At 42.3% G+C, this 23,768-nt stretch overlaps 1 protein-coding gene across 1 annotated transcript in view; it reads right to left on the minus strand.

Annotated features, from left to right (window-relative positions):
* Positions 1–5,366: 5,366 nt before the first annotated feature.
* LOC121382880 overlaps positions 5,367–23,768 on the minus strand; it is a 21,654-nt gene continuing 3,252 nt past the window's right edge. Inside the window, exons 2-8 of the mRNA XM_041512554.1 lie at positions 23,552–23,616; positions 16,943–17,053; positions 12,592–12,902; positions 11,767–11,976; positions 10,860–10,960; positions 6,570–6,713; positions 5,367–5,844 (exon numbers count right to left, since the gene is read on the minus strand). Of these exons, the coding sequence (XP_041368488.1) occupies positions 5,776–5,844; positions 6,570–6,713; positions 10,860–10,960; positions 11,767–11,976; positions 12,592–12,902; positions 16,943–17,053; positions 23,552–23,616 (1,011 nt within the window). The 3' untranslated portion in view covers positions 5,367–5,775. The remainder of the gene's footprint in view (positions 5,845–6,569; positions 6,714–10,859; positions 10,961–11,766; positions 11,977–12,591; positions 12,903–16,942; positions 17,054–23,551; positions 23,617–23,768) is intronic.

Consider the following 23,768-nt stretch of genomic DNA (forward strand, 5'->3'; position numbering starts at 1 on the left):
AACATAGATTTTTTTTTAAATCGTCACATATAGTTGGTTCTTTTACTAATAAACTTCTAATTGACGAGAACAGACATGACCATATTGAGTCAGTTAAGAGTAGCTTTGTTATCCAAGTTGGTTTCACAAATACTATAAACGTAGATGTTTTTACCATTTGTAAATCCGCGTTTTTATACTCCTGAACTGTCAATTGTTTACTTTGTTGGGTTTATTTTCCCATATAAATGCTTAAAATCGTTTATTTAACTATTCAGTTAATTGCTCTGACGGTTTTGGAAGTGAAATTAATAAATATGTTATCAAAGATAATTATCACAACCGAAATGTCTGGCTATCACTCATAAAAACAACTAAGCAAACAATACAACACAAGAAAGAAAGAAAGAAAGAAATGTTTTATTTAACGACGCACTCAACACATTTTATTTACGGTTATATAGCGTCAGACATATGGTTAAGGACCACACAGATATTGAGAGAGGAAACCCGCTGTCGCCACTTCATGGGCTACTCTTTTCGATTAGCAGCAAGGGATCTTTTATATGCACCATCCCACAGACAGGATAGTACATACCACGGGATTTGATATACCAGTCGTGGTGCACTGACTGGAACGAGAAATAGTCTAATGGGCCCACCGACGGGGATCGATCCCACACCGACCGCGCATCGAGCAAGCGCTGTACCACTGGGCTACGTCACGTCCCTAACACAACACAAATGTGTTATTAATGATATTTTGTAAAAATAATTGAATTATGGCAGTGGTCCATAATTTAAAAACTAACATTGCTGAGAGGGTTAACATGGATTTCACTTCATCATGGTGTAGTTAAAGTGATGCAATATCTAGATTTGGTCTGTAAAAATTAATGTAATTTTGATTTATTATTAATTTTTAAAGAAAAAATCTGTGACAGTATGCCTTTAATTAAAGAACCATATTATAAAATCAAATAGTTCTTATATTACATTTTACCGTGAACTCATCGATATTTCGAAATCTTCCGTCAGTAATAATTAATAACTAATACAATATTCTCTCCTTTGTGTATATATTTTTATTAAAGAATAGGCTTCCTATTTTTTGAAGTTTACTATTGTAACAAATGTTTATATCGATTTTGATGTTTTCGCTTTCAATTCGACCGCGCATCGAGCAAGCGCTGTACCACTGGGCTACGTCACGTCCCTAACACAACACAAATGCAGTATTATGAGTTGCATTGGGAATATTTTACCACGCCTTAAGGTTAAAGATACCGACCCTAAAATTGGGTCATTGGGAAACTCGAATACATTCAAGAAAAATGATTGCTAACCTGCAAACTTGTTAAAATTGCCATTATATTAAATTAACGGTACTGTTGGGGGACTCCAAGACGCCACTAGGCGAGATCTCGCATACAATCCAGATCGAGACACCACCAGCAGTACAGCCGCCGTGGCCAGTAGTAATAATAATAATAAAGGCATGAGGAAACGGCTGGAAATGAACCAGCTATCTCAAGTACAAATCGCAAATGGTCCATCTTCACCTACTGGTGGTGACATCGAGTCGGTTGAAGGTAACAAAAGTCGTAATGCCTGTTGCATCCTATATAAAAAGATAGAATTACCTGGAAATGATAAGTGGATCTGATCCGGTAAATAGAAACCCGGATTTGCTTCTGCGATCTTTGGATACCTAATACAACATCCCCTCAACCTAACAACTTCCTTTGCCACGTGACTATTTACTCTCAATCTAGCTGGTTTTAGAGCGTTCTGGATACCTAATACAACATCCCCCCATCCTAACAACTTCCTTTGCCACGTGATTATTTACTCTCAATCTAGCTGGTTTTAGAGCGTTCTGGATACCTAATACAACATCCCCTCAAACTAACAACTTCCTTTGTCACGTGATTATTTACTCTCAATCTAGCTGGTTTTAGAGCGTTGTGATCTTGTTCGGGTCTCCAGTTTTCAGTCTTGGCAAAATCTTTGATCAAACCACCTTCGTATTTGGAACCATTTCAGCTACTTGTTTAAGAGTGCATACCCTTTCCTTGCGAAGGAAACATGATGGCATTTCTCCGATGTCATTGCCTCCGCAATGAATGACTAGCATTCTAACGTTAATAAAATAGTCTTTAAACAGTCAGGACCTGGCTCCATTTCATTCCTCCTTGACCTACGAATTTCTTGAATGCACAAAGGCTCGCTTGACTGGAGATAAGACAAAGCGCCTTACATCATGTTAAAACATAGTGGCATATTGTTAAATATTTGGCATATATCGTCATTTGTACGTGTATTTTGTGGTTTGGTTGTTACTTTTTTTATGATATGTCTTTAGTCAGTCGCTTCACATTCAGAAGTGTATTGTCTCGCAAAGTTTATTGGAAGTGTAAATATCGAGCATGTTTTGTTTTTAGTGAGTTTTCAAAAGACAATTTACTACTCTGATTTTATAGGGACGGAAATTTTGTTTTGTTTAACGACACCACTTGAGCACATTGATTAATTAATCATGGCTATTAGATGTCAAATATTTGGTAATTCTGACACGTAGTCATCAGAGGAAAACAGCTAAATTTTTCTTAATGCAGCAAGGGATCTTTTGTATGCACTTTCCAACAGACACGAAAGCACATACCACGGCCTTTAAGAAAAAACCCAATTAGTTCAATGGATCCACCGATGTCGTTCGATCCTGTGATTCAAGCACCTCAAGCGAGCACTCAACCGACTGAGCCATATCCCGCCCCTTATATGGACGGTTGTGTTTCCTTATTATATGCATTGCTGTGTTTTTTGTGGTTGTTGTTGTTCTTCTTTAACATCCAATGTTGTATGTTTAATGTCTTATTAAATAAAATGCTTGTACTGTCAAAGCGTCTTATTCTTAATTATAATTGATCTTAATTGTGTGCGAGTTGAATCCGCGCGCTAAAATTACAAATTTCGTCTGGGCAGCTAAGGAAGCATAATTTATATGAATGTAGCAATTTTGGGGGGCTTTTTTGTTTGTTTGAGTTTTTGGGTTCGGTTGGTTTTTTCGGTGTGTGTGTGTGTGTGTGTGTGTGTGTGTGTGTGTTTTTGGGTTATTGTTAATTTTTGTCTGTAACTTCACTCTCGGAAGGCCCATCACAAGTGTATCCATCTCATAGATGAATTGTGAACTGGAATACAGGGACAGCTGTCTCCTTGAAATAGTATCATTACGCAATACATGTAAACACCTGCGTTAGTGGCGTAGGCGATAACCCAACGGTATCCGGGCTGGTGCGTACCGGGTTCGTATCCCGATACCAGCTCGTACACAAATTTTATTTTAACGTCTCATACGGTTACTGTGTTACTATATACAGTCTCCCTCACGAATCACTAACAAGTAAACATCAACTTACTATCCTCGAAATACAGCCCATATAGCTAAAATGAAGCGTGTTTGAAACGTAATTGGATAAAAGTAAAATTTAAAGTTCCTTTTGTTTAACGACACCACTAGTGCATATTGATTTATTAATCATCGGCTACTGGATATCAAACATTTAGTAGTTTTAACATATAGTCTTAGAAGGAAACCTGCTACATTTTTTTCATTAGTAGCAAGGGATATTTTATATGCACCACCTCATAGACAGGATAGCACACACCACGGCCTTTGATATACTAGTCGTGATGCACTGGCTGGAACAAGAAATAGCCCAATGGGCCCACAGACGGGGATCGATCCTAGACCAATCATGTATCAGGCGAGCGCTGTACCACTGGGCTACGTCCCGCCCCTTGGGTACAAGAATGAAAATAAAATGAAACAAACAACGCAATATTATATACTCTTCACAAAAAGTAGGAGAATCTGAAATATTAATGTTAATATCAACTATTAGACCGAACATACGTTTTGACCACAGACATCGTAGTAAAGAACGTTCAGGTCTGTCTAACACACCGAAACATATTCCATAGTTTGCACGTGCATCACGCAGTTGCCCCGTACACGTGCGTGGGGCGTCATTCTGATTTTGACAATTTCCAGGAAGGTCGATTAATAACTCTGGAAGATTATTTCTGTCAATCGTTTTCATTGTGTTGATCATACAGTTGTTATTGTTTTGTTTTTAGTCATTTTTATTGTTTGAATTTGCGATGCGGCGTATGCAACGCGATGAGCGTCTACGGGCTATTGGCATGCTGCAAACGGGCAGAAGTCGGCGTGAAGTGGCCAACACCTCCAGTGTTTCAAAGTCAGTGATTAGCAGTGATTAGCAGACTATGGAACAGGTACCAACAAACCCAAAATGTTGACGATCAACCCCGTTCAGGTCGTCCCAGGGCAACGACAGGAGTACAGGATCGATTCATCCGTAACCAGGCTCTAAGAAATCGAGCTCCAATGGCAAATCAAATTGTTCCAAACCTTCATCAGGCTACTGGTGTCCGAGTTACGGGTCAGACGATTAGAAATCGTCTTCATGCAACCCATGTTCATGCTCAACGGCCCCGGGTTGTGCCTACCTTGACAAATCGTCACATTGCCCACAGACGTGAACGGTGTAGGGAGCATCAGAACTGGGGTATTCGTCGCTGGCATGTGTCATATTTTCAAATGAGTCCCTATTCACTTTGGACGACGAAATGCCAACGTCACAATGCGATTTCATGTCAGATTTGGCGGTGGATCGGTTATGGTGTGGGGTGGTATCACTAAGACTGACAGAATCCCCTCCATATTGTGCAAGGAAGGGTCACTGGGCAGTACTACCGGGACAACATACTGACACCCTTTGTCGTCCCGTTTGCTAGGCGTGTGGGTTGACGTTTTTTTTTCAGGACGACAATGCCGGTGCTCACCGTGCACGAATCGTCAATGCTCATCTCCAGCAGCACAACATCTATCGAATGTCATGGCCAGCATGAGTTCAGACCTTTCCCTCATTGAACACGATAGGGAGACGTGTGCGTCAACGTCAAAGACCGCCGACCACGTTAGCGGAACTTGGTCAGGCGCTGCAACAGGAGTGGAACAGACTCCCTCAAATGGACACTGGGAGACCCATACACAGTATGCCTCGTCGACTGAATGTATGACACATCGTGGCGGTATCACCCACTACTGATTAAAAATACCCGTCAACTTTCAAATTTCACTCCTGACCCCAATCGTCCTTCAAGATCTTTGGTGGTCATAAAATCTACTGTAATACTGAACTACCGGTTGCACTGTTTGTCTAATTAATTCACTAGTATCATATAACCATTTCCCACAGCTAATATAGCTTACAATTTTGGCAATTGTAAATTCTTATTACAGTTCCCTTACTTTTTGAAGAGTATATATGCAGTTCCGAAGAACCAAAAATAATACAATGTTCTCAAAAATATGGTTTATTTCAAATATACTTAACACTAGATAATAACGCTTTAATACCCTAATCAATAATAGTAGTGTCCACGTTATAACTATTTTCACAGAAATGAAGAACAAAATACTAAATAGGTCGCGTATACACAGAATAATTTGTTTCATTATTTGAATTGAAAGTTAAGTGATGTTTCTAACATAACAAGAGTCCCATGTACCTAAATGTGATTTGGCGCTGTTACATACCTCAAAAGACGATTTTATTGTTACCGTACTATATAGGTTTTAATAAATCATTACTCTCTCTCTCTCTCTCTCTCTCTCTCTCTCTCTCTCTCTCTCTCTCTCTCTCTCTCTCTCTCTCTCTCTCTTCCTGCGTCTCTGTATGTATGTGTCCATCCGTCCGTCTCTCTGATTTACACCTGGCCGTCTACATCTTCAGTTCTTCTGATCAGCATGATGCCATCTCGAACTGGCAAGAGGACCTGGTGAAATATCTGAGTGATTATTTGTAAATATGTCAATTAGTAACCCATAGTAAACATTTCAATGATCATTTGTAAACATGTGAGTGGTCATTTCTTAATATCTGAGTGATCATTTGTAATTATTTTAAAGCTAATTTGTAAATTGTAAATTTGTAACCTTGGAAATATATTTTTTTGTAAACATTTGAGTGTCACGTATAAACATGAGTGATCACTTGTAATCGTCTGAGTGATCACTTGTAAATATCTGAGTGACCATTTGTAAACATCTGAGTGATCATTTCTAAATATTTGAGTGATCATTTGTAAACGTATGAGTGATTATTTGTAAATATCTTAGTAATCATTTCCAAATATCCTAGAAATAATTTGTAAATATTTGAGTAATCAATTGTATCTATCCTAATAATCCTTTGTAAATATCTCGGTGATCATTGGTAAATATCTTAGTGATCGTTTCATAAGGTTCTAAGTTATCATTTGGAAATATCTTTGTGAATCTGACGTCTTTTTTCTTACTCTATGGACCTGTTAAACTGGTAGCAATGTTTTTGCCAGCTGTGTTTTGATTGGTTGAATGAAATCACCTAGGCACGTGTTACCTGATAATATTTCACTTGTTATTGGTTTAGATCTAGCACTGTCGGCTTCCAATGTAATTTGATAGAAAGATCTCGCTTGAGTTGGCTTGTAGAAATATCAAGACAGTTGACTTTATATACCTCCTGTACTCTCGGGTCATCCTTAACCTTCTTGTTGAATCTTGCCATGCTGTCGTCGTCGAGGAGGTACGATCGTCCAAACCAGAGGCTGTTGTCGACGGCGATCGTCCCTCGTGGGGCGAGAAGTTTCTTGTCAAGAAGAAGCTGAAGTAGAAACATACAAAACGTGTTCTTGTTATAACGTGATTCATCTTTTGTCAACTGAAACGGAAACGCGAATTCTATTATCATAAAACACTTCTTAAATTGCATATTAGTTCGATATTTAGTAACTTCAATTTCTTAAGTCGCCTCACAGTAATATGATGTCACGCACTTTAACCAAATATCATCAAAACGTTACGTTTAGGTGTATACGGCTTGGTGGCTGTAAACAAATGACCCATTGACAGAAAAACATTAACCGAGTTAATAATGGTAAATATTAAATGGGTTTATGACATGGATATTCTGTGTAAGTTATAGGATAAAGTTATTTTTAAAACTGTGGGCGGGACGTAGCCCAGTGGTAAAGCGCTCGCTTGATGCGCGGTCGGTTTGGGATCGATTCCCGTCGGTGGGCCCATTGGGCTATTTCTCGCTCCAGACAGTGCACTACGACTGGTATATCAAAGTCCGTGGTATGTGCTATCCTGCCTTTGGCATGGTACATATAAAAGAACCCTTGCTGGCACACGTAAACTTTACAGCCGTTCCACAAAGCAACCTTACAGTTGGCGTAAGTGTGACTGCCCTTTAACAATTAAAATCTTCTTTGCGAACAAGTGCCAATTAATTAAATAATAAATTGGTTACCGACTGTTCGAATGAATGAATGAATGTTTAACGACACCCCAGCAAGAAAAAGACATCGGCTATTGGGTGTCAAACTATGGTTATGGCCGACTGTTCGGGACATCTTGGATGTATTCATTGGTATCGGACATCCATGAAGTAACTTTGTCCATCTATTTGCTAAGCGATGATTGCAGAAGACACGAGGTAAAGGAGTTTTCTCTCATATTTTCGTGTGAATGTCGTATAGCTCTGAGTGTTTTCCATCGAACGCTGCGTTTCATAAAAGCTATTTGGTGTATATGAGATCAATTTTTACACAAATTGTCAAATCATCATCTAACTGCCATTTGACATCTACGTTACTGGCTTACAACTGCCTCGTACCAATTGTAGATTTTTAATGTAATTTACGACGACAGTGAGCTACGCCACGTCGTGGAACGTGCTGGTGATTGTATAAACAAAATGACGATCACGATGGTAGATATTTACGGCGATAGGTCTGTTAAGATCACTTCGTGGAACGTGCTGGTGATTGTATAAACAAAATGACGATCACGATGGTAGGTATTTACGGCGATAGTACTGTTAAAATCGCTTCGTGGAACGTGCTGGTGATTGTATAAACAGAATGAAGATCACGATGGTAGGTATTTACGGCGATAGTGCTATTAAGATCGCTTCGTGGAACGTGCTGGTGATTGTATAAACAAAATGAAGATCACGATGGTAGGTATTTACGGCGATAGTGCTGTTAAGATCGCTTGGTGGAACGGGGCCCAGTTTACGAAGCGACCTTATCGTTAAAATCATATAAGTGCACAAGGTACTTCAGTTGATTTTATCTTTAAGATCGCTTCGTAAAACGGGGCTCAGGATACAACGCCGCCGTGGCCACATAGGGTCTGCTGTTCGCGATAAAACTTTCGCCATGGTCACATGGATACAACGCCACCATGGCCACATGAGGTCTACTGCCCAGGATACAACGCCACCGTGGCCACATGAAGTCTACTGCCCAGGATACAAAACACCGTTGCCACATGGGGTCTGCTGTCCAGGACCAAGTTCCACGAAAGAATCATAGCTAAGGTTAGTTGAACAGTTCGTGGATCCGACGGATATTTTTAAATAACCCAAAATGGACAATTTTGTTCGAAGCTTCTACAAATATATCAACACGTGATTTAATTATATATGGCGACCATTTTCTATATTGTAAATAAAGTTCAATAAAAAATATATTTTGGAGAGACACATTGGTTAGTTGGTTAAGGATACAAGAAAAACAAATTCCAGTAAACGTAGATGATATTCTCCAGATCAATATTTGGTTCAACAGTAAAATATGTATAGATAAAAAGCCATTTATACTAAAACGATATATCTCAAAAGGTATTATCTTTATTAACGATTTGTTGAAAGAACAAGGAGACTTTCTAACATATGAACAGTTCATTGAGAAATACGACATAATTACCAATTTTCTGGAATATGCTTCATTGGTCAGTGCTATAAAATCATTCATTTACAACCTAGATAATTTAAATGATGCCGTTTTTATAGCAATCCAAAATCCATATAACTTAAAGGTTTTGTTCAAAGATCAGAAAGGTTGCAAACATATATATGATTTACTGAACACTCAAACCACCATTCCAAAATCACAAATAAAATATTCTAAGGAAGGATATATCTATGATATATATGATTGGGAAAAATATTACATTCTACCCTTTAGATCTGTCAAAAGCACACGTTATCTTGGTTTCAGTATAAAATCATACACCGAATTCTTACAACTAACAAATTTCTAAATATGATTAATTATATTGATTCCAATGCCTGTAGTTTTTGCAACAAATCACCTGAAACCATACAACACCTTCTATTTGAATGTAGTTTAGTACATTCTCTGTGGAAAGTAATAGAAGAATGGATAAGAAATGAAACTGGAATTAGTATCACTCTAAGCAGAGACATAGTTATGTTAGGCATGATCAACAACGAAAAAGGTGATTTTGTAAATTGGCTGACTATCAACATAAAATATTATATTTACAGTATGAAAATACAAAAAAGAAATTTACATGTCAATGCCGCGAAAAATATTCTACAAAATAATTTTGAAATAGAAAAATATATTTATTACAAAAATTGCAACTATGAAGCATTTCATAAGCAATGGACACCCAATAAAACACTCTTTGAAAGAATGTTTTAATTAAAAATAATGCTTTGAAAGTTCACTCGGAAATAGAGTACTAATTAAAATGTCATTCTGTAATACTCTCTCAATATCCCCACAACTTCTTTATACTTATCTACTGCCGTTGCACCCTCTCTCTCTCTCTCTCTCTCTCTCTCTCTCTCTCTCTCTCTCTCTCTCTCTCTCTCTCTCTCTCTCTCTCTCTCTCTCTCCCCCTTTCCGTCTTATAAATACCACAGAAAGCATTAACATATTTAAATAGCATATTTTGTTTAGATACTATTGTTTAAATATGTACTTTGTAAGGCAGTGACCACGGCTCCCCAACCTGTTCACTGTCTATGTTCTGGAGGCAATAAATCTTTAAAAAAAACAAACAAAAAACAACGTTAGTTGCAGTGACTTACGGTGAGTTTTACAACTGGTACACGTAAACTTTCCAGCCGTTCCACAAAGCAACCTAACGGTAGCCGTAAGTGCCCCTTTAACGATTAAGAACTTCTTTGCGAAGAAGTGCGAATTAGTCAAATAATACATTGGTTTCCGACTATTTGGAACATATTGGATGTATTCAATGATGTCAGAAGTAACTTTGTCAGTTTATGTGCTAGGCAGTAATACACAGATGCCCTATTTTCTTGTGACGGTCGTATAGCCAATAACTACCATTTGACATCTACGTTAGTGGCTTACAACTGCCTCGTACCACCGTAATTTACGTAAGTCGTGGAACGGGCTGGCGATCGTAGAAAACATTCATACGGTTCTTAAGGTGATTTTAGCTCTAAGATCGCTTCGTAAAACGGGACCCAGGGTACAACGCCGCCATGCCCATGCTGTCCAGGATACAACGCCACGTGGCCACATGGGGTCTGCTGCTCAGGATACAACGTCGCCGTGGCCATGCTGCCCAGGATACAACGCCACCGTGGCTACAGGGTCTGCTGTCCAGGGTACAACGCCACCGTGGCCACATGGGGTCTGCTGTCCAGAATACACCGCCGACATGTCCACATGGCGTCTGCTGCCGAGGAAACAGCGCCACCGTGGCCACATGGCGTCTGCTGCCGAGGATACAGCGCCACCGTGGCCACATGGCGTCTGCTGTCCAGGATACACTGACGCCATGGCCACATAGGGTCTGCTGTCCAGGATACACTGCCGTCATGGCCACATAGGGTATGCTGCCCAGGATACAACACCAGGACGTCCCTTTATGTGAACTATTCCATCGGACTGGTATGTGAGGGGACGGCATAAACAATGTGTGCGTTCAGATAATGCAACTCAAGGAGTACACTTACATCAAGATACGTGTCATATTGTTCCTGGCCAGCATCCAGGAACACGAAGTTGATCTGTATGCCATCTTTCTCCAGTGCGTTCAGAGTATCTCCTACATCTCCTGTGAAAAACATAGCGTCAATTGATAACACACTTCAACCGTGGAAACCAAACTGAAGGATTGATTAATTACTCTCCTAACTTAGATTATGCAGAGATCTGTAAGATATTACCATATTCAACATTAATATAATCCCTTTTATTTTAAATTCACTTGCTAAGAGGAGCGAAACAAGTCTGTCTTTAATGCTAGTCTCAGACTATCAGCTGTTACGACGAAGTTGACCAACTCGACGATTGCGTTGCAATTTTCCCAACTCCCGACTAAGTAGATGGGTGCGCTCAGATTAACAACTAATCGGCCGTAGAGGTCGTGAAATCGGCGAGTTGGCCAACTCCGTCCTAACAGTTGGTAGTCTGTTTCTAGCATTAGTCTCATGGGAGTGATGGTGAACCTGAGTGTGTGAGGCCTTAAATGGCGAGGTTTGTGATAAGATCTGTTCTCGAGTCTTCGTGTGAGGCCTGGTTAAAAAACAAAGATGTCATTTGGGGAACATTATATCCATACCCGGAGGTGCCTCCAAAAATGAACATAATTTCCATATTTAGGCTGACATCACCTACTTCAGACACGTTTGAAGAATGGACTGAATATCATCACTACATCTGTGATTCACCTGGGCCACTTCTTTTCTACGTTATGTTAGCTACGTTCTAGGTTATGTAGGCATTGTATCATTATTTATTTCCCTGCTACCCATAGTAAAATTACAAATTTCATTTTAATGCATATGGCAAAACACCCCCACCCCAACATTTTAACTAATGTTCAAACACTTTTTTAATGTAACAGTGTTTGTAGTTTACCTAGACGAATCTCTATCTTCTTCCCGTGAGGTGACGAATCAAACACCTTCCGGTTGAGTTCAGCAAGATATAGTTCCCGGTCACACGTGAACACTTTACCGTCGGCAGGAAGCGCTTCCGCCATCGACAGGGCGCTGTATCCGGTAAACATTCCAATATCGAGAACATACTTTGCTTGTTGCATGCTCACTAGGAACTTCAAAAATAAACCTGTTTCAAAAAATACAAATCCTCATCAAAATGACAAAATGAATGTACATGTGTTAAAGGAGCATTCATAATTCTTGACATTTCCACAAGTATACAAACAGTATTTGTGTTTATCACGATAAACTATTCACGTAATAAAGATACAACTATCTTTAGAGGGTGGGTCATTTGATTTAAGATAACAAAATTATATGGTTTATTCTGTTTCGTACGTGCAAATGTTCATATTTGTATTTGTTTCTTTAGTTATGTGCATGCTTTTGGCTGGTAGGGGGATGTGTTTGTTGGGGTTTGTATTGTTTTTCGGGGTTTTGGGGTTTGTTTGTGGAGGGGTTTGGGGGGGGGGGGTGTTGCCATAACAACAAATTGAGGAAAGTGATTAACTGCTCTCCTAACCTGGATTATGGGGAGCCATTTAAGATATCATACCATATTTACCATATTGATATCATTATAAATTCACATGCTATGGAAAGCTGACAATGCCTCTCCCTTTCAGGGGAGTGATAGGGAGTATGAAACACAGCTTCCCTTAACTGGCGAGGTCTTATACATTCATCAAACTTTTGTTTACGCCCTGTCAAAAACAAACATCAAGTAACTAATAGTACATACCTTCAACGTGACCTGTTAACATAACAGATGGCAATAAATATTTAGTTTTGCCACTTTTATGTAACTCAGCCCAATCGGCAGTTTTCGTGAACTCGCTGATTCCCGCCAATACTTTTCCGTGTTTTGAACACATCGTCTCGACGTAATTATCTCGGGCATCAATGAGTTTTATAACGTGATCAAATCCATCTTTCACATCTTGCGGCCAATCTGTGTAACTTTCGTGATTCTTCAAGGCAATCAGACGTCGATAATAGGGCTGATAGTAGCGGTAATTAATGTCCACTGGTGGAAATGCAAGGCCTGACATTCTGGAAAAAAATAAACAATTAATTTAAAAACTCCGAAAGTAAAAACTGAAACAAGAATATAAAGACATGCACCACGGAAGTTGGGGGAAGAGGAGAGATTGCGTGCGTGTGGAGGGGGGGGGGGGGGGGGTGACAGGTAGTGATTTAGTGGCATAAATATATGAGTCAAAGATAGTTCATATTTACGTCTCATTGTGCATTAAGATTCTCTTACCCCCCCCCCCCTCTCTCTCTCTCTCTCTCTCTCTCTCTCTCTCTCTCTCTCTCTCTCTCTCTCTCTCTCTCTCTCTCTCTCTCTCTCTCTCTCTCTCTCCAGCTAGTGAACCACGACTGGTATATCAAAGGCAGTGGTATGTGCTATACTGTCTGTGGCATGGTAATTATAAACGATCCCTTGCTACTAATGGAAAAACGTAGCGGGTTTCTATTCTATGACTACTCACTATATGTCAAAATGACCAAATGGTTGACATCCAATAGTCGATGATTAATATATCAATATGCTCTACTTGTTGTACGCCCACCCCACCTCCCCCCATCCCAAACTAGAAATTGTGGACCCCAGGCGTGTAAGTTCGAACACGGGGAATGGCTGGTACAGTTGTGCCTTCATGTGGTGTCATGTCAGGGCCATTCTTGTCTTGGCATTGTCGGCCTAGCTAAACCCTAAAGGTCATTTATTTTTTTTTATTTTTATTTTTTTTTTTTCCCACTGATTTTTGTGCTTATATCCAACTAAGGTTCAAGCACGATGTCCTGGGCACACACCTCAGCTAACTGGGCTGTCTGTCTAGGACAGTGGGTTAGTGGTTAGTTATTAGTGGTTAGTGAGAGAGAAAAGGGCGTAGTGATCTTACACCTACCCATTGAGTCGTTAAAAAATCGCTTTGGGTGGGAGCCTGTACCGGGCTGCGAACCTGTACCTACCAGTCTTATGTCCGATGGCTTAACAACACCACCACCGAGGCATAAAGGTCAATTCATACTCTACCCGCCGACCTGCATGCAGCACCAACATTGTCATAGGCTAAGCTCGTAATGGGCATGTTTCAAACCTTCGTGGTATATGAGCATGTAGTTAGTACTAAATCAAATAACTTCCGGCTGGGTCAAAATTCGATGTGCACCCTACTTTTGATAGAGAAGTGAACACCACAAGTCCTGTGATTGGTGATAAATGTGAGTGTGTTGGTTGTTAAAAAAAAAAATTCATCTGGGCAAGAAATGTATGCAATTTTATTTCATCTAGTACCATTGTGTCAAGTAGCCTTGTGCTTGAAACATATAAGGGGTAAAAAAAACACTCGAATTTTGTGCGGAACTAGGTTAGTGATAGATGCTACCCGTTATCTCAGCAATGAGCAGCTTGACCCCCAATTTGTTCTAATTCGCTTTAAGGTTAAGGGGTGGTAGTATTTATATCCGTGGCGTTATGTCGATGGATACGCTGCAGGTAGGAAGGAAGGAAATGTTTTATTTAACGACGCACTCAACACATTTTACAGCGTCAGACATATGGTTACGGACCACACAGATACTGAGAGAGGAAACCCGCTGTCGCCACTTCATGGGATACTCTTTTCGATTAGCAGCAATGGATCTTTTATACGCACCATCCCACAGACAGGATACTAAATACCACAGCCTTTGTTACACCAGTTGTGGAGCACTGGCTGGGATGAGATATAGCTCAATTGGTCCACCGACGGGGATCGATCCTAGACTGACCGCTCATCAAGCGAACGTTTTACCACTGGGCTACGTCCTGCCCCTGCAGGTAGGAGTTTTAGCCATATATGTTACTATTGTCGTCTATGGGATAATCCGATTTGATTTGCTAGTATACACCCTGTAAAACAAGTTCATTCATTCAATCCACAATTTAGATCACCGCACTGTCTCCGGATGATGTCAAAGGCGCAGACATTAGATCCAGCCCGTGAAAATGGAAACTATGTTTAGTTAGTCTACAAACCTGCAACACATTTGGATATGGTTATAACAGAGAGAAGCTAAAGTCCGTGGCACTAGAGCTTGTCTCGATAACCAATACCTCTCAGTGCGTTTTTAGAATTATAAAAAAATGCGTTTTGGTGTATTACAGAAACCTGGATGACCAAAACCACTTCAGGTGTACGAAAATGAATATTCTAAATAATAAAAGGTAAGTATTTCCAACAATTTAAATTATCAAAAACGGCTTTAATAGTGAAAAATACGTCATAGTGTTTAAAGGACCTATCATTTTCAGTGTCGTCGGGGCAAAATTTAGCTCAGTCGGTTTAGCAGCAATGGATCTTTTATTTGCACTTCCCACAGACAGGATAGCACAAACCATGGCCTTTGTTGAACCAGTTATGGATCACTGGTCGGTGCAAGTGGTTTAAACCTACCCATTGAGCCTTGCGGAGCACTCACTCAGGATTTGGAGTCGATATCTGGATTTAAAATCCCATGCCTCGACTGGGATCCGAACCCAGTACCTACCAGCCTGTTGACCGATGGCCTAACCACGACGCCACCGAGGCCGGTTCGTTTCAATCAGTGCACCACAAGGAAGGAAGGAAATGTTTCATTTAACGACGCACCCAACACATTTTATTTTCGGTTATATGGCGTCAGACATATGGTTAAGGACCACACAGATACTGAGAGAGGAAACCCGCTGTCGCCACTTCATGGGCTACTCTTTTCCGTTAGCAACAAGGGATCTTTTATATGCACCATCCCACACACATGATAGTACATACCACGGCCTTTGTTACACCAGTTGTGGAGCACTGGCTGGAGCGAGAAACAGCCTAATGGGTCCACCGGCGGGGATCGATCCTAGACCGACCACGCATCAAGCGAACGCTTTACCACTGGGATACGTCTCGCCCTCACAACAGATCAAAGGTCGTGATATGTGTTTTCCTGTCTGTGGGAAAATTCATATAAAAGATCCTTTTCTGCATTCGGAAAAATATAGCGGATTTCCTCTGATTACTACGTGTTAGAATTGCCAAATGTTTGACATTCAATAGCCGATGATTAATTAATCAATGTGCTTCAGTGGTGTCGTTAAACAAACAAAACAATTTAAGCGTCGAGCGAACCCGCATACGCGCGACTGATTGGCGTAGAAAAGCGAGTCGAATACGCATATGTTGAACGAGCGCACACGAGATAACAAATGTGAACTTTTCCCCGCATTGCGTTCCTGTACGATGATCTGACAAGATTGAAACTATAGAATTTACTCTCTTTTTCAGAAAGATATAAATATTAGTATGCTGCATAACCGTACGAGACAGGGGGCGGGGGTGGTGGGGTTGGCAATTGCCCCCTAGTGCCGGAGCAAAACCTAAAATTCGAGCCAACATATTCGAACAAAATGTGCTAACTAGAGACCTTTTTACCATGTATTTCCATCATTATATCATTAAAATTAGTTGTAATCCATGTAAATATTGACAGAAATGCTGAAATGAATAAATGTTGTTATCCAGATTCGGCATTTTTGTATTAGTCTGGCAAAAACCAGCCCCCCCCCCCCCCCCCTTACAAAAATGGGAGCCCGTACGCCTATGGTATACTCTTTAGCCAAATCGACATCGTGAAAGACACGAATGGCCCTAACGTGACACCATACCTTCACCTATGACAGCCAGGTCAACTCCACCGCGAAAGGCACGAATGGCCCTAACGTGACACCATACCTTCACCTATGACAGCCAGGTCAACTCCACCGCGAAAGGCACGAATGGCCCTAACGTGACACCATACCTTCACCTATGACAGGCAGGTTAACTCCACCGCGAAACACGAATGGCCCTAACGTGACACCATACATTCACCGATGGCAGGCAGGTTAACTCCACCGCGAGACACGAATGGCCCTAACGTGACACCATACCTTCACCGATGACAGCCAGGTCAACTCCAATAACTGGAGTAGAGTGAACAGCGTGCGGTTGACTGGCCTATTTGACCATGCCAACACTAGTTAATGATTAATAATAAAACCAACAACATTCAAACAACAAGTTACATCTCACCTGGCTGTCCAGTAAAGGTGTTGTTTTGTCAAACGTTTCACGAGCGTGTGGAGCATGTGCAGCGATCTGGACAGTCTCGAACTCGGCGAGTACAGTGAATCACTGAATGACCTTGATCAGAATGATTCAGCACTCTATGGGCAGACAGAGCTCGACCGGGTCTACCACCACCGTTCTCTGTATTGCTTGTTTGATTGTTTGTTCATTATTTTATTAATCATCGGCTATTACTGGATGGCAAACATTTGAAAATTCATGACGTATAGCCTTAGAGAGGAAACCTGCTACATGTTTCCCATTAGTAGCAAGGTTTTTTTTATATACACCATCCCACGGACAGGATAGTACATACCATGGTCTTTGATATACCAGTCGTGGTGCACTGGCTATAACGAGAAATAGTCCAATGGGCCACCGACGGTGACTAATCCTAGACCGACCGCGCATCAGGCGAGCGCTTTACCACTGGGCTATGTCGCGCCGTCTCTGTTGCTCGAGAGCTAGACGGACATTTGGACGGTATATGATCGCTCTCTGCCGTTCTTGAGCTAGACGGACATTTGGACGCTGTATGATCGCTCTCTGCCGTTCGAGAGCTAGACGGACATTTGCACGGTATATGATCGCTCCCTGCCGTTCGACAGCTAGACGGACATTTGCACGGTATATGATCGCTCTCTGCCGTTCAACAGCTAGACGGACATTTGCACGGTATATGATCGCTCTCTGCCGTTCGAGAGCTAGACGGACATTTACACGGTATATGATCGCTCTCTGCCGTTCGAGAGCTAGACGGACATTTCCACGGTATATGATCGCTCTCTGCCGTTCGAGAGCTAGACGGACATTTGGACGGTATATGATGGCTCCCTGCCGTTCGACAGCTAGACGGACATTTGCACGGTATATGATCGCTCTCTGCCGTTCGAGAGCTAGACGGACATTTACACGGTATATGATCGCTCTCTGTTGCTCGAGAGCTAGACGGACATTTGCACGGTATATGATCGCTCTCTGTTGTTCGAGAGCTAGACGGACATTTGGACGGTATATGATCGCTCCCTGCCGTTCGACAGCTAGACGGACATTTGCACGGTATATGATCGCTCTCTGCCGTTCAACAGCTAGACGGACATTTGCACGGTATATGATCGCTCTCTGCCGTTCGAGAGCTAGACGGACATTTACACGGTATATGATCGCTCTCTGCCGTTCGAGAGCTAGACGGACATTTGCACGGTATACGATCGCTCTCTGCCGTTCGAGAGCTAGACGGACATTTGGACGGTATACGATCGCTCTCTGCCGTTCGAGGGCTAGACGGACATTTGCACGGTATAAGATCGCTCTCTGCCGTTCGACAGCTAGACGGACATTTCCACGGTATACGATCGCTCTCTGCCGTTCGAGGGCTAGACGGACATTTCCACGGTATACGATCGCTCTCTGCCGTTCGAGGGCTAGACGGACATTTGCACGGTATATGATCGCTCTCTGCCGTTCTTGAGCTAGACGGACATTTGCACGGTATATGATCGCTCTCTGCCGTTCGAGGGATAGACGGACATTTGGACGGTATATGATCGCTCTCTGCCGTTCTTGAGCTAGACAGACATTTGCACGGTATATGATCGCTCTCTGCCGTTCTTGGGCTAGACGGACATTTGCACGGTATATGATCGCTCTCTGCCGTTCGAGAGCTAGACGGATATTTACACGGTATACGATCGCTCTCTGCCGTTCGAGAGCTACACGGACATTTGCACGGTATACGATCGCTCTCTGCCGTTCGAGAGCTAGACGGACATTTGCAAGGTATACGATCGCTCTCTGCCGTTCGAGAGCTAGACGGACATTTGCACGGTATACGATCGCTCTCTGCCGTTCGAGGGCTAGACGGACATTTGCAGGGTATACGATCGCTCTCTGCCGTTCGAGGGCTAGACGGACATTTGCACGGTATACGATCGCTCTCTGCCGTTCGAGGGCTAGACGGACATTTGCACGGTATACGATCGCTCTCTGCCGTTCGTGAGCTAGACGGACATTTGCACGGTATACGATCGCTCTCTGCCGTTCGTGAGCTAGACGGACATTTGCACGGTATACGATCGCTCTCTGCCGTTCGAGACCTAGACGGACATTTGGACGGTATACGATCGCTCTCTGCCGTTCGAGAGCTAGACGGACATTTGGACGGTATACGATCGCTCTCTGCCGTTCGAGAGCTAGACGGACATTTGGACGGTATACGATCGCTCTCTGCCGTTCCAGGGCTAGACGGACATTTGGACGGTATACGATCGCTCTCTGCCGTTCGAGGGCTAGACGGACATTTGGACGGTATACGATCGCTCTCTGCCGTTCGAGGGCTAGACGGACATTTGGACGGTATACGATAGCTCTCTGCCGTTCCAGGGCTAGACGGACATTTGGACGGTATACGATCGCTCTCTTCCGTTCGAGGGCTAGACGGACATTTGGACGGTATACGATCGCTCTCTGCCGTTCGTGGACGGTATACCATGGCTCTCTGCCGTTCGAGGGCTAGACGGACATTTGGACGGTATACGATCGCTCTCTGCCGTTCGAGGGCTAGACGGACATTTGGACGGTATACGATCGCTCACTGCCGTTCGAGGGCTAGACGAACATTTGGACGGTATACGATCGCTCTCTGCCGTTCGAGAGCTAGACGGACATTTGCACGGTATACGATCGCTCTCTGCTGTTCGAGGGCTAGACGGACATTTGGACGGTATACGATCGCTCTCTGCCGTTCGAGAGCTAGACGGACATTTGCACGGTATACGATCGCTCTCTGCCGTTCGAGAGCTAGATGGACATTTGCACGGTATACGATCGCTCTCTGCCGTTCGAGAGCTAGACGGACATTTGCACGGTATACGATCGCTCTCTGCCGTTCGAGAGCTAGACGGACATTTGCACGGTTTATGGTTGCTCTCTCGGTCTGGGAAACCCATCAGCAGCTACGTACTTAAACGGAGTATTATTAAAAGGGGGTGCTGTCGGCTTTCTTCCTGTAGTGTGGGTATGTGACGGTACATGCTCTTAATTTCTTTTCGCCTGTGGCGATATTAATTGTTCTAGAGGGCCGTGTGCAGTTCCAATATGCACTTAGCCCAGTTGGGCAACTTGTTACGTGATACCTTTGCGCGACGGTCGTCGAGCTTTTCTAATACACACCCAGCGCAGTTGCGGAGGCCATGTGGCCAGTAGTTACGTAATACCTCCGCGAGTGCGGTTTTTAAAACCGTGATTTTGTTGACTAGGCGTCATTCAGTCTGACCATCTGAGAAAAAAATACAGCTTGGTTACTGTGGAAATATATACATCATAAGATTCGGTTCCGCGTGCTGTCTCCGGACCAGTCTGGGATTTGTAATAGATAAATAGATAGGATTTAGAGATATCGGGGAGAAACATATTGGAAGGCGTCCAGGGGGAACGTTAGTCCGTTTGGACTTGGTAATTATATATTTTCTGCTCTGTTGTATAACCTTGATGTGATTGATGTGACTTTAAATATGTTAATACTGTATTATACCAATATTATTTAGACGGTGTTGCCGGTCATCTAACGCAGTAATACTGTAGGCTCACTGTTCTATATATATAAAGCTTATCCAGTCATCCTAGAGGACCTAGGTAAACTGTAGGTTATTGTCTTTATTGTGATAGGTACCAGTATTAATTCTGTGTTACAAGGTTACTGAATGAGTAGTTAAGGGTTAATTAAAAATTAACCAGTTAGGAATAGAGTTGTAATTCCTTATTAATTAAGTTCCCCTGGAAGCGTTTCTCAATTATCACACGTTACTGAACGAGTAGTAAGGGTTAATTAAAAATTAACCAGTTAGGAATAGAGTTGTAATTCCTTTATTAATTAAGTTCTCCTCGAAGCGTTTCTCAATTATCACACGTGTGGGTGTTGTGTCACGGTGAAGTGATTAGCTTATTGTGTAAACTAGACACCTAGAGATTAACTAATTAAGTGATCAATTCTGGGTAGTTATTATTTGTTGTTGTTAATTAACTATTGCGGCAGTACATTTGTCAGCGTAGGTTAATACAGATTCCAAAGTGTATAGTGTTTTTGTTGTGTTTTCTAGTGAACTAAACGTGCTATAATAATATATACTTTATATAAGATCTTATCTCTGATCATACCTAGACGAGCCCCGTGATACTTTCCTATTTCTTGCTCCAGCCAGTGCACTACGATTGGTACATCAAATGCCGTGGTATGTGCTATCCTATCTATGGGATGGTGCATATAAAATATCCCTTGTTGCTAATCGAAAAGGGTAGCCCATGAAGTGGCGACAGCGTGTTTCCTCCCTCAATATATGTGTGGTCCTTAACCATATGTCCGACGCCATATAACCGTAAATAAAATGTGTTGAGTTCGTTAAATAAACCATTTCCTTTCTTTGTTCGTCTTGATATATTTTCAAATTACACTGCGAGGAAGCTGTAGTCTGTACACAATCAGATCTGTTTATGTTGTTTACTGGTGCAATATCAAATAACACACAGATTTTAACTGAAAATTCTTTATTTCAGTAATTTTAGTGATGCCTATGTGTGAAAAGCTAGCAGTTAAAAAGCTCGTATATACTACTCAAAAGAATTTAAGGGTCAGACGATATTTTCGACATTATTTTCTGAATGTCAATTATATTAGCTAGACCATAATGTCACGCATGATATTGTTCCATTTTGACGAAAGTGGGTCTAAGCAACCCATAAATGAATTAAAATCCACTGTCATTGACACTGTCGACTAGTTCTAATGGCGAAAACATGCTTACATTTGCACGTAAATTAGGGCAAAAGCGAAAGGTCTGCTAAGTGTCCATAACTTGCTTTTTCACAAAGCGCTTCATTTGCACGCTTTGCACGTGTATTTCGTGTTCCCAATGCTGAATTTCCGTATAATTGGAGCTTGCGTTCGTGTACGGTGCACACTTCAAATTCGACAATGGTACGACTTCAACTGACTATTGAAGATCGAGGAAGGGCTATTGCTTGGCTTCAGGATGGCAATACGCAAAGAAATGTTGCTCTGAGACTTGGTGTCAGTCAGAGTGTCGTTGGCCGACTGTGGCAACGGTACCAAGCAACGAATTCTGTTCGAAATCGTCCACGTTCGGGTAGACCCCGAAGCACTACAAACAGAGAGGACCGCTACATCACCAATATGGCTCTACGTCAACGCACAACCACTGCACGCCGATTACGTGACAATCTGTGGACTGCGACTGGAACTCGAGTGTCTGATCAAACCATACGCAATCGTCTGAGAGCCAATAATCTACGCTGCCGTCGCCAGGCTGTTCGACCACCACTCCTACCACGTCACAGAACGGCCAGACGTCACTGGTGCACGCTTCATCTGCGGTGGCAACGTGTTCAGTGGGGTCGAGTGATGTTCACTGATGAGTCCAGGTTTAGTCTCCAGTTCAACAACAGTCGGGTTCGTGTCTACAGACGTCCTGGGGAGCGCTTCGCTGACGTTAACGTTAGACAACGTCACCGGTTCGGTGGTGGCAGCGTCATGGTGTGGGGCGGCATCTCTATCCACCACAGGACCCCCCTCTATGTGGTGGATGGCAATCTGAATGGAATCCGCTATCTGAATGAGATTATCCGGCCGTTGGTTCTCCCAGGCCTTCAGCAGATTGGCGGCGGGGCAGTTCTGCAGGATGACAATGCCAGACCCCACCGCGCCAGGGTGGTAACGGACTTTCTCAGACAACAAGGTATCGCCAGGATGGATTGGCCAGCATATTCGCCTGACTTGGCCCCAATAGAGAACGCCTGGGACGAATTAGGCAGGAGAGTTCGGGATAACCATGCCCCTCCGGCCAACCTTCATGATCTGGGTCAACTTCTTATGGCAGAGTGGCAGGCCATTCCCTAAGAGTTCTTCAGACGTCTGATCAACAGCATGAGGCAACGATGTGTCGAGTGTATTCGCGCCAGGGTTGGATTCACACACTATTAAACGAATGTTCTAATGTGTAAAATCCATGTTTGACAACCTTCAACTTTGACAGCATGTCATGTCTAATACACTCTGAAACTTATTTGGTTATACATTTTTGACCCTTAAATTCTTTTGAGTAGTATATCTGGGTGCCGTGCGTGCGTGCCATCCGACTGTTGTGTCTGATGAATCAACGGTTTGTCATTGCGGTTGGCCGCATTCGTTTTGCAGTCGCACGCATCGCACGCACCCAGTCTAGACGCTCTCATTGAAACTAATGTATTTCCACTGTTTTAGATGGACCGCACGCACGCGCCGCATCTAATCTATATGAGTCTTTACCCTGTTGAAAGTTTTATGAAACTATAAATATATATTACACGAGCTTTCAACACGCCATCTCCTGGTATATTCTGGATGTCCGAACTAAAATATATATTACACGAGCTTTCAACACGCCATGTCCTGGTATATTCTGGATGTCCGAAGTAAAATATATATTACACAAGCTTTCAACACGCCATCTCCTGGTGTATACTGACAAAATGAAAGACAAGAGTTATCTACATCTTGACAGTCTACACTAGAAAGTCTACATCTGACAGTCTACATCCTCGGTTCTTCTGATCAGCATGATGCCATCTCGGATAGGTAAGAGAACCTGTGAAGCAAAACGGTTCATATTTAATAATGAAAACCATTATCTAACAAGTGGACAGAGTACACGCGACGATTTACAGAACCATAATGTGACTAATCAACAAGTTATTATTTATTTATTTATTTATTATTCTTTTTTGTAACTGTAATCCT

Source organism: Gigantopelta aegis, chromosome 10 (assembly GCF_016097555.1).
Source record: "Gigantopelta aegis isolate Gae_Host chromosome 10, Gae_host_genome, whole genome shotgun sequence".
Lineage (NCBI taxonomy): Eukaryota > Metazoa > Mollusca > Gastropoda > Neomphalida > Peltospiridae > Gigantopelta > Gigantopelta aegis.